The following is a 13,067-nucleotide window of genomic DNA, read 5'->3' as shown; positions in this document are numbered from 1 at the left end:
ACCGACTATCAACGATGAGGCCCCTGAATCGGGATTTACCATTTCTGATCAACAACTCCCTGGTCACTTAGGCTATGTGTTGAAGTGTGGGATTTGCTTCCGACCATCTGCTTAAATGCCAGTTTCGCTCACGGACTCATTTTTCTCAACTCTTCTTTGACATTTCTTTTCGTTCTGAGAGGTGATTTCATGTAGGCTATCCACACCATTTTGCGTTGCAAATAACAATTGGGATATTATTGCGCGCAGGACTGAGACATTTTAAGAAATCCTCCACTGTTGATCATCATGGATGTCAGCAACAAATGTATCTCTTGTATTCTCTGATGAATTTAAATTATGGACCAAGTATAAGGTGAGTCATTGTTGCTGTTGTATCTTTACAACCAATTAAACCAAATCATTTTTGTTTATTTGTTTCAGTGCACTCACTGAAGTTTTGCTCTTGATTTTCTTATGTTAATTTAAAAAAAATACTTGTATTAGATTGTTTTAGTAGCCTATGTCGGTAAATAGCCTATAAAACTACACTTCAGAATTGAATATGGTGCAGTTCTTATATTCCTAGAAAATGTGTTATTGTGTAGAAAAAGCTATTACAGCCAAATGCTCCATTCACTCAGATCAATGTTGGTGTATGTACAGTAGTTTTACAATTATGTTTAAGTGCAAATGTAGCCCCATCTGGTGGTAATCCAGACACCCTGGCATCCCACTGTTACTCAGTCAGATATGTCAAAGTCATTAGCTTCAGTCAAATAAAATGCTTATGCCTGAAAATATACAACTATAGGCAAAGTCTGACAACCCTGTGTAGATAAGTAGAAGGTGACAGCATGATCATGCACGGTGCTTGAAAACTGAAACTGTTTTTGGTGCAGATCCCTCCTGTGGAACTAGGACCTACCATGAAGTTATGGGATAAAGTTTTCACCTGTTACTTGCTGCTGGACTACGTCCTCACAAACCCACTGCTGAGAAGTTTACAGTCCCTCCCCGTGCTGGGGCAACCCCGTTATGAATCACAGGAGAGGCTGGATACACCCTCAGCGTCTGAGTCAAGAAGCATGACGGACAACAGACAACAAAAATCACCATTCAAAGGTAAAGGTTAAATGATTCATCTCTGTGAGTAATTTAATTGAATTGTGAAGTGTGGTCGACTAGACATTGTCTGTGTGCCATTTAGTGAGTCCAACTGTAAAAAACAAACAGTCAGATACCTCTGTGTATCCTAGCTGTTAAAGTAAAACTTTACCCTGTTTTAATCAGGGGGGGGGGGTTATATAATAGTTGAATTGTATTGATTTTGTCAGTTGCAAAGAGGTGTGCATATGTAGGCCTAACCTTGCCTTTTGAAGTGCTCCTTCTATGCAACCCATTATCCCACATCTACAATTTATGGTTGTGTAAAAGAATTACGGTGCTGCGGTCGTATATTTGCACCGCACAGGTGTCTTTGGAAGATCATTACTAGGCAGAGACACGGCGATTATTCTGGGTCACACCTGATCCTGCGGGTGATCGAGTGAAGTGAAGTCCAGGAGTCAGGTTGCATGTCACCTGTGCCAGAGACCGTTGACACCTCTGAAAACGAGCTCTAGTTCGGGCCCGCACCTGTTTGATGGTTGATGGTTTACACCTAGACCTTCAAGGCCCCGGAGAACACCTTTTGAACCATTATCAATGGCGTGAACAAAACGGGCATTATGAAAGATGTCCTTTATGTAACGGTATGAACCGTATCATATGTTGGTAGGGCTTTGTGTCAGGCTTCATTGTGTGTGGCCACTTTGAAAGCAATCACCGCTCAAGTGCAGTATCATGTCTTCTTAGAGAAACCTTGATGGACTTTATCTTGGTTCTTTTTTTTTTTGGTTTAAACAGAAGTGTGTGAGATGTATTTTTTTGTTCAGCAGGAAAAGGGGGTGTCTGCGTTCCAACGTGACAGGCTCTGGGGTTAATCTCTCTCACATCTGTCTGTGTCTGTTGATCTTGTAGACGATATGGTAACCCAGAGCCCCCAGCAGCTGGAGGACGTCCTGGACTTCATCAAGAGCACCATCAGTAGACTGAGGAGATCAGACGAGCAGGGCACAGACTTAGCACTGGCGGAGAAGCGGCCGAGGAGGGCACAGCCGGGAGGGAGGAGGGGGCAGAGCAGGGGCTCCTGGGCGTCAGGTCAGGGAGGTGGCAGCGGCGGCAGGCGGCGAGGGAAGGGGAGCAGCGGCCAGGCTCACGGCTGTAAGCTGAGGCAGATCCAGCTGAACGTGTCCGACCTGGGCCTGGGCTACCAGACCAGAGAGGAGATGATCTTCAGGTACTGCAGCGGGCCCTGCACCAACTCCGAGACCAACTACGACAAAATCCTCAACAACCTCACGCAAAACAGGAAGCTGCTGCGGGACAGCCCGCCTCACGCCTGCTGCCGTCCGATTTCATTTGACGACGACCTGTCATTTCTGGATGATAACTTGATATACCACACCATGAAGAAGCACTCAGCCAGAAAGTGTGGCTGTGTCTGACTACCACTTGAACAAGACAGGAGGGCAAGGTTATGAAGTGGATGGGTCAACATTACCCAATTCCAGATTGATAACTAAATAGATAGATAGATAGATAGATACTTTATTGATCCCCAAGGGGAAATTCAAGATGGTAGATAGTTACCCAAGGGATATGCCACTCCATTGTGATTTTCCAAGGAGGAGTTTTAAGAACAAAAAAACTATGTGATACCCTTACAATACAAAAATTCAAATTGATCTAAACATTTAGAAATGAGAGAGGCTATTCTAGTTTTAGTCCTCGATTCTAGTCCCCCAAAGAACAAAAGTACCTATTTATGTGGGTTGAAGTATGAAATTAAGTTATTGTTATAACTATTTATTTATTTTCATGTTTTTGTTTGTTTTCTTATATTTATTTGACATCTTATTAAGTATCAGAAAATGGTGCCAAACATGATGACTGTAACAGTTACAGTTTTAGAAATACTAGACCTGACGTGAGATGAACTTCTAAGGACAAGTGCTTACACTTTAAGCACTTTATAATTCTTTTTCACATAGTTTTCAGAGCACAAATTACAAAATCAGAATAGTTTCCCATAGTGAGTAACAGTGCTCTGTTGAGTTTGTTTGTGTGTGTCAGGAAACATTTCATTATTGGGTTAGAGCAACTAATGGGTTGAAATGTGTTTCCCATTCCTTAGGAATTACAATAGTTTGGTTCCCCCTCTTTTGGAATGAGTCAGATTGAGACTGGATTGTGTGACTTACTCCGTCCTAGACCTTGCCCTCCTAGCATGCACAATCACACAAGCACATGTACAGTACACGCGCGCGCGCGCGCGCACACACACACACACACACAGACAAAGAGAGAGAGAGTTATTTTATGATTACGATAGATGTGTTTCAGTAATGGTACTGACCTCATAATTCAAAATAAGATATAAGATTTCAAAATGATATAAATTTGATTTATGTCTTGATATAATTTTCCAAATTATATAACATTTGGTGGTAAGACAACTATCTCATTGCAAATGTTGCATGTATTACAAGGGCATTCAAATGTATTACAGTATATCTACTCCTGCAATGGATATCGAAGCAAAATTGCAAGCTGAATTTTGTATATTATCCTGCTATCAGTCCAAAGTTTCCAGATTTATAGAAATCAAGTCATTCTTGCACTGCATCACCTCCAGTTCAGTAAAACAGGTACAGATGTTAACTATCCAGGTGAGAAATAGCCTACTGTAAAATGGTCCTAAATTTTAAATGCAAATAATAGATGTAACTCAGACAGCACATAATAGATGTAACTCAGACAGCAACACAGACTTTATTTTTGTACTGTATTAGTTTTATATTGTCATCATGAAGTAAATAGTCTGTATCGAACACCCTCATTTGTACACTGTGTTGTTTATATCTGATGATTTTCAACCAGATATGCAAGCCAGTTGAAGGTTGTGACATTGATATAGTTCATTCATTCTGATGTTTTAGAAAAACTACAGTGTAAGATTAGTTTGGATCTTCTGCAACAAATGTAAAATAGTTCAAAGTAATTATCTCTGTCCAGTAATAATCTAAAGGTAAACTGACTCCATGACTATCATGGACACTATTTGGCAGGAAATTATTGCAAATAATTCCTTACAAAACATTTAACAGCACCTTACTTTATTACTGTAGCTTCAAAATGTTGTTGTTCAAACTGTGGAATCATTGGACTGAGGGTGTTGAATGATAACCTTTTTTGCTGCTGCTTGTAGCCTCCATTGTGCAGCCATTAGATTCCTCTTTAAAGGCTAACATAACAGGGTCATTACCAACAGTAGCAATCATCATTACCAGTCAGGTGAATTCATTAGCACATCTCATCTATGCAAAAGCACAGTCATCTCTCACATCCATGTCAAACAAAATGGCAGGAACTCACAGGTGGAAAGAGCATGTCAGAGAATCTGAGATGGACCATGAGGCTGACAGGTGATCCACAACCTACAGTTCAAATTTCGGTCTTCCTCCCCGTTAGTATAGGGCCTTCCTCACACGCGGAGGGTCTCTTACCATGAGTCAGGCTGCATGGCGACATGAGCTGGAACTACGGCTCAGGCAATTAGCCTCACGACAGACACGCCGGGCAGCAGATCACTGGTCAGATAAGCGTGCTCACTACAATGGCCCTTGTTAAAGTGTCATTAGCAGTTGTAAATGAGTAATTTGACCAGGGGGGTGAGTGATGTGCTGTGTGCCGTACACTGTTTCACTGATGCGTAAGCCTTGCACACACACACACACACACACATACACAAACAAAGTCACGTCACATCACATAAGCCCATTTTATGGTCATCATGAGTTCCAAAAATGACTTGATGAGTTAACAAAGACACCCCCTCTAAGGGGAGTTTGAGATACAGAGCAAGTAGACAGCGTGCGGTTATGATGTGTGTCTGGGAGTTTTAAACGTGAGTCAGTGGTCTGGTGCGGTGGTGCAGGTTGTCTGCTTCAACACAGGCTGTGTGTGTATGTTGGTGTGTGTGTGTGTGTGTGTGTGGGGGGGGGGGGGGGGGGGGGGGGGGGTCTGCCGTCAAACAACCCGACCATCACGCTCTGGCCAGACACCTACGTCAGCCCAGTGACCGAAAATACCCTCCTCAAGTCACGGAAGAATTCAGAGTGTGTGAGTGTGTTTGATTTCCTCTATGTGTCATCGTCAATCTCAGATGCTTTTTGACAGGGTTATGCAACACTGACCACACAAAAATTACCATGGTTGGCGCATTCTTCACACCAAAGCAACGCAAGCACTTAATCTGTTCTCAGTAAACAAGACAACATAAATCATACGGTTCTGTGACTTATTCTGGGAAGCATCAGTGTCTCTGTGCGTGTGTGTGTGTGTGTGTGTGTGTGAGAGTGACAGTATACAAATGTGTATAGAGTAAAGTCTGGAACTGTGTGTGAGCGAGAGCATGTGTATGTGTGAAACACTGAACGGTAAAAGATTGACTGCCCTTTTGGGTTTGCAGGGAGAGACACAAAGCAATTTTCCATCCAGGAGCTGTTTTCCCTTTAGCGCAAACATAATTGCAGACAGGAGCGCTAGTTTGGTAGAGACGGTCAATACTCTTCCCCTGCACAGTACATTAAGCAAAAAGGGTTAGCCCTGACAGACTCCACTTCACAATGCTTTTTTGTGTGCGCTTTTCCAACTCGTGCCATCATGGCACTGCTAAATTGGCAGCACTCACCTTGGAGGACCTGTCAGTTCCCCTGGCTAAATTACTACTCTGAAACTGGCCCTAATGTCTGTTATGGCTGACAGCTGAAGAGAGAGAGAGAGAGAGAGAGAGAGAGAGAGAGAAGAATTACGCCCACATTTCCAATTGATGGCCTGGGTCCTTGTGTAGCATAGTCATCTTCTTAGTGGCCTTGTCCTACTTAGTACTAGTGGTGCAGGAACAGTTTTTTTTAAACTAAATTTGCTTTAAAATGTCTTTCATATTGCCTGAGGCACTTCAGAACATGTGTCGAGGAAGATCCGACAGTTTTATTTCAGACACTTTATTTCCTGCAGATCACACACTAAATAAAAAAATCAGGCAAATTCAAAAAGGTACTCGTGCTGAAAACATCTTCCTGTCTTTGAAATTCAACTTTGTAAGGAATGAAGTTATCAACAGCTGTTGTCCATTTTGATGGATGCCTCACCCAAAAAAATATAGAGGCCTCACGCTTGGCCTCGGTCACTGAACGCACAGATGCAGTGGCAGGGAACTTCAAGCACACCTCTCCAGTTGATCATTTATGGACTTTGCTTGTGAGGCAAATCATTTTCCACATGTTGGAAGGCAGTGTTTCTCCAGTGGAGCTTTCGGAGAGACTCTGTAGGAGTGAGCCTTACTGTGGTTTACGGGCATTAATCCACTGCCTCGGAGCTCTCTGGTTTCTCCTCTGCATGCAAGGGCTTCTCTGATAATAAACATACACACCAGGAAGCTTGGCACAGAGAGGAAACATTTGATGAAATTCAGGTTATTGTGTGTGTGTGTGTGTGTGTGTGTGTGTGTGTGAGAGAGAGAGAGAGAGAGAGAGAGAGAGAGAGTGTGTGAGTGTGTGTGTGTGTGTGTGTGTGTGTGTGTGTGTGTGTGTGTGTGTGTTTGTGAGTGTGTAAGTGCGTGCGTATGCATGCTTGGCAAGAGTAACCCGGTTTCACCAGACTCACTAGGCTACATTTGATCTGGCTTAACCATTGTCCAACTGTTACAGCATTCTGTCTGCACCTCAGGCACTGTCAGCATGGACATTCAGCCACTGATTCACGAGTATCTCTAATTAATTTAATCCACCGGCACAGCACTTGTACAGGTTATCTAAGAGACTGGGCCATCTGAAGTGTCCAAGTTGAGATTAATTGACTTTAATTAGATTAATAAACCATTTGTTTCCTCAATCAGAGACTGAGGAGTAAGACACCGACATGTTAAATCACTTCTTCCACAAACAAATCCAGCTAATGCAATTATGGGATTCTCTGCAGACTGTTTCCAAATGTTAGCCTATGTGGTTTTATATGCTGAAACTGTTCAGTGTGCGGCCCAAATCGCAACGGTAACATTCTGTCTCTGCTGGTAGGCTACATACACTTCAGTTGACCGAGACATTCCCTTCAAGAAATGCCTGTGTGAATGGGTTCTGTTTCGCTTTGGACCTGGCCTGCCGGGTTGTACAAGAGAGCTGACACATCGTGAGGAATAGCGCGGAAATCACCTAATCTCCTCTGTAAACACAGAATCCCTGTTTTACCCCTGAAAGAGGAAACACCGCCTCTGAACATCCATGTTTCAGTGCGCTATCCACTCTCTCATGTCTGCGTGTGCTGTTCCTGGCAAAACGCCAGTTCCTTCACCTCACCGCCGTGCGCTGAACTACTCAGTGCACACAGCTTCAACTTTCACCTGGGCTAACGAATTTAACTATTTCGTCATTGTATGTATGGACATCCCATATCAAACGTCGTGTTTTGTTTTGTATTTATTTATTTGGTGTAAAACTGAGTAGGCCTACAAATGGGAATCTTTCTGAAACTCAAGTGCATTTGCTTAATCAGTGAGGCCTCAACATCATGCTGTAAGGTCGTCTCAACTGTATAAGACTATTCCACCTTAATTTTTTGGCATTCGTGGATTGAATCCCGGAACATGAGCCCATTGTGTATTCATTCTCCCAGCTAGCCTACAATGTTTATTCGTGTCGTGCCAAATGTCTTCTCTGCAAGTAAAATGGCAGTTGCCCGGTATACCTTGCATGTTTACGTTCCAGTGGATTTCTGTCAAGTCCAGACACACTCATTTTCTTTTTTTTTTAACCAACCAGGGTTCTGGGTTATGCCTGTGTTTCTATTTCTACTCTAAATATCAGAATAACAGGCGTTCGTCAGTTACCTCCGTGTCCCAATGCGCAGCAATATTGTTCATCTCAGCTCTGGAAACACCATTCATCAGTCATCTCGGTGCTCTCTGCATAATAAAACAAATTCAACAATTTACATTTAGGAGGTGTGCGGCTTCTGTCAAAGCTGTTGTTTATGTAGCTGTCAAATGTAGATATGGGTTTTGTGAATCAATATGGATGTATTTCATGAAAATGTAGGCTGCGCACAGTTTTCCAGATGGGTAAATGTTTGAGAACGCGATCACACTTCAGATTTTATTTTTAAGATTTATTCTGGTTCAGTGAGCAACCTGTTATTCAGTGCTGCGTAAATTACCTCATAGCATTGAAAGCCCGATGCTCCCTCTAAAAGCAGGCCTTAATAAATGCAGGTTTATTCTCACTGTAATCAGAATCCGTCTTCACCAGGATTGGAGTTTGGATCATTGGAGTTAATGAACTTTTTCTCATCCGATCACTTAAAGCATAGATTTGTCTCAGTTCATTACAATGCTTAAATCTGAGATTGTGTTCTATGTGTCCTGCATCATCCAGTTATTCCAGTGTCACACAAAAGGAGTAGCCCATGAACTCTTCACATGATTGGAGTTGCCATGGCCACTCAGTGGTGTCACTGCATATCAACAGATCTGATGTAATTTCTGCCCTGCTGTGAAATGAAAGGTTTAACAGTATGTCTCTCTCATCAATCTCTGTTCAGCTCAATCACGTGCATTCACAGGAGACAGAGAGGCTGTCGCCACGCACAATAGACAGGAAATGGTGTGTCCCTGGGATGGAAAAAAAACCCACTTGTGAAGGTCCTTCCATCAACATCCAACAGTTTTCCATCACACGAGCACCTGCCCCAAGAGCCAGGAGGATTTTCCCCTCCCCAGTGAGTCCATACACATTTGAACACAGAATTCTTCCCACAGTTAATGGCACACATATGCCAAATTGTATTTTGCCCATAATTCACACAGACATCATACAGTACAACTCAACTTAAATAATGGCAGTTGGGGCACTGTGACTGACAGATGAGAAACAGATTTTAAGAATTCACACTGCTAATTACTTAGATAAACTTGGTCTTGTTTACATGTACTCCCAGAATATTTGACATGGAACACAATTCATATTGCTGAAACTTGTGTTTTTGAAATTGATTTATGGAAAATTAATGTAGATCAGAAGTGAGTGACAGCTGCATCTTGCCTACATCTGTTGAACAGATTACTGTGTGTAGGACAGAGGAATGGAGCCTTTCAACAATGAATAGCATATATGATGGAGCTCATGTCGGAACATGTTTATGTTGCCACATCCATTATGTACCATAATTTAACAAACAGAAGTCAAATGCAAACCTGCATGAATGCCAAAGACACACCAGGCTTTCATCCTTTTGTTTTCATATAAAATAAAGATACAACACGACACATGTGATGCCATAAATCATGGCTATTTTGAATGTCACACTTGTCCTCAGTACAGTCTCCATTAGCCAAAGACCCACATGCCTTTAGCTTCCATGTTGCTCTTGGACATTTTTGGACTGGCTCCACACCTTCACTGACCCGGGCAACATTATTCGGTCCCACCGGTGCAGACAGGAACACACAGCGTATTAACAATTAATGTTCCATATCGTTACTTCTAATGAACCAGCAAATAGGAGGCCTGCCCTCAGCATTCGGCGCACAAGACCCCATCAGGCGCGGGCCATGTGAGGGCCATGTGAGGGCCTCATCCAGAAGCAGAGGTGGGGGTGGACTGGTACCCATGTGTTTGGACACAGTGGGCCCGATACAGAAAAGCAATGAGAGGGAGAGGTAAGGGTGGGAAGCCAAAAACATGTCAGCTCTCTTGTGAAAGTCAATAAATCACCCCTCTACAGTTTTGGTTGGAGTGAAAACATTTTGTGGCCAGTAATGCATTGTTAACACAATGCTTTGGCTCCGGCTGTTGAGATTTTTTAAGGACTGTTTTATGTCACTTTAATGATCTGCATGGATGATGTTCTCTGGACATAGGAGCCAAAAGAGGAAACCATTTTCATATCATTTTGACACCCCAACACAAGCACAAACAAGTGTCTGGATCTGCTTATCACTGGATCTGCAAATACCATCTATGACAGAACAAATGGCATCAAAGACACTAAGAAGCTATATGTCATACAGTATATATGTATATGATGTGATTTTATCTTGGACAAACAGGAAGTGGGCTCTGGTGTGGCTGAAAGAACAATTCACCTGGTCATCAGAAGCTTGCCAAGGCACATTGCCTGATGTTTGCACAGACATGAACAGCTTTCATCTTAGACTAGGTTTGCCAACACCAATCCCTCCTTCTGAGTTGTGACTTACAACAAAAATGTTCAGTGAAGCCAGGCTATTCATTCCCTTGGTGCAGCAAGCACTGCTCAATCAAAGGGGAATCGGTGAGCTACTGTAGAGCCGCTCAACACTGTTGTGAAGCAACTCCAAACAAAATACTGTTTACTGAAAGTTTCACAATGAAACGGTGTGCTCTTTCCCTCTCTCTTTCTCCCTCCCTCCATCTCCCTCTCTCTATCTGTCTATTCTTGGACGCAGTTTGTGGTCAGGGAATCCACACACAGAAAAAATAATCACAAGAAAAGCAAAGGTATGAATCCTGAGCTGGAGAGGGGGTGGGTTGGGTGTGCTTTCAGAGCTATTAACACATTAGCACATGCCTGCAGGCCTGAGTCTCTGCGGGGAAACTGGCCCGCGGCCACGCAGGGTGGAAGTTATCCATCACCCTCTCTCATCTCCTCCCCACCCGCGCTGGAGCACATCACGCTCCCTCAGAGCCTCCACACACGACCTGCCAGCCTTCAACTCTCCAGATCCAGCTCAGCTTTGAGTTACACAAGACCGTTAAAGAGAGGCAACTAATGATGACAGGTCGTTAAAAAGTAGATACTAAGGCTTTTTTTTTTTTTTTTTTTTTTTAAAGGTACTAATAAGATAAACGTTTTATTATCATGTTCTTGTAGACAATGTTGGCCTGCCTCCAGAAGTTACTGCTTATTGTTCCAGCCCTCTCTGCTCCTCAGCAGGTGTGGAATCTCCAGCGTTATAGCCCCACAAACTCCCTCTCCACAAACTCTACATTACAGCATCCAGGCCCACCACCAATGACTATAACAGTCTCACGGTAATCATACATCGAGAGAGTACTTCAGGCCAGAAGCAAGTTAATCCTCTCCTGTAAGGCATAGCATGTCAGTCATGTCATATTTCTGTGCTCTTCAGATAAATCGTGCAATTTTCTGGGATCTGGGAGCGCATTAATCGGCAGAGCTGGAGTCTGTACTGTAGGCTAGCATAAGAAGTCTTTGATAACACGGGCAGGCCAAAATAAACTGCACAGGAATGCAAAGTGCACATCTTGAGCTGTCTAAAGCACCTATGCTCAGTGTCAGATACTTTTCACCCAAAGAGAGAGAGAGAGAGAGAAGAGGAATTTGGTTCACTGGCAGGGTGACCATTTGGGAATGACTAAAAGGTTTGATCAGAACATTGGCAGTCACAAACTAATCAGGAAGTATAAACAAACAAACGTACTCTTTCCTAAAAACGGCATAATTAGTAAACAGACATACAGGTGCAGATGCTATCATCAGAGTGGAACTTTTCTATGGGTTTCAATACACATCAAAGCATAAACAACATGACATCACAAGCGCGTGCACGCACACACACACACACACACACAGGGAAGCAGGAGGCATTCACTAATGATTGGAAATATGAGAAGGGCAGACAATAGAAAATGCCCATGTACAAAAAGTACCCTCAAAAGTACAAAAGTAAGTGCTTTTGTACAAGAATCCTACGTCACAGAAGCATGCAATTTCCCAGTGATCTACTCTGCATACAGTGTGCTTGCAGGGCTGGTATGCATGTTCAAATGTCATAGCACCATAGGACGTCAATGAAAACAAGGCACTGACATGAGTGAATGAGGTAAGATGATGTCGAGGGATATAAATGAATCCAGTGAAGCGCTTTTTCCTCCCCAGCAGTTCATCAGCAGCAGTGGGAGAGACTAATCTAGCCAAAGCCCTGGGAGAGCCACTAGTAGGGCCCTAGCCACCGCAAGACAAAAGCCTAAACACGAAGGGGACACATACATCCCGACGAGGAAAGTTCTAGACTAATGATTCCTTCATTGGCGTTATGGATTACACTAATTCTGGCACACACATTAGGTTTCGCGAGGGAGTACAGGAGTGCTTAGAGCCTACACACACTGAGACATACTCAGACACACACACACACACACGTGCACACACTCACACAGCCTGGTTACACAAGGGATGAGGCTGGAGCTCTGGAAGATCCCCATCTATCACAGCCCTTTAGTGTGGTCCTCCTGGAGCCAAGGGGGGAGATGAATGCATCCGTTTGCAGTCAGACGGCATGCAGAGAAAACACAGTGACTTCCACCCAGGGAACATACGTTCACACCGCCACGCCACACAGGAGAGGAGCCGTGCCTGGCGCAAACAAACTCACTCTGCGAATGTGGTTTACACATGCTGCACAAAAAGTATATGCTTAAAGGGAAAAAAGCTTAGCTAATGGTAGTCAGTTAATAAGTTGGAAGTAGTTGGTTAGTTAAATGACGACATAATGTACATTTGTGTAGAATTGGGTGTTCTTGACACTGAATTCTTCCCTCAAAGGGAATATTTCTATTCTGTCTAACAAACAATGGAGAATATTGACTCCAGATATGACTCCATGTAGCTATCAAGATTCAACCCACTGGCAAGAGCCTGACTTTAGGTTTATAACCACTACCAGACGCACTCATTCGCACGTTGTCTCAGACCTGACCAGCTGCCACCTGGTGGCTGAACAACTACAAACCCGAGCAACTACAATTCAACTGAATTAAACAAGAGACTTTAAAATAACATAAAACAGATTACATATTGTGATGAAGAATGGACTAACACATAGTACATTTATATCATTCTGATCCTAAATTGTTTCACTGCAGGACAGGTCTGCTGCCAGGCTGCTAAGAGACAGCATAAACTAGTCAATACTGTTCAAACAAATA

The 13,067-nt window shown here is 43.1% G+C and overlaps 1 protein-coding gene across 1 annotated transcript; it reads left to right on the top strand.

The window, feature by feature from the left end:
* The first annotated feature begins 2,006 nt into the window (after positions 1-2,006).
* Positions 2,007-2,528, top strand: gdnfb (glial cell derived neurotrophic factor b). The gene has a single exon (XM_062543887.1). The coding sequence runs from the start codon at positions 2,007-2,009 to the stop codon at positions 2,526-2,528; it is 522 nt and encodes a 173-aa protein (XP_062399871.1).
* The last annotated feature ends 10,539 nt before the right edge of the window (positions 2,529-13,067 follow it).

Source organism: Sardina pilchardus, chromosome 8 (assembly GCF_963854185.1).
Source record: "Sardina pilchardus chromosome 8, fSarPil1.1, whole genome shotgun sequence".
NCBI lineage: Eukaryota > Metazoa > Chordata > Actinopteri > Clupeiformes > Clupeidae > Sardina > Sardina pilchardus.
The sequence above is the reverse complement of the archived record's forward strand: the minus strand, read 5'-3'. Positions and strand labels throughout refer to the sequence as shown.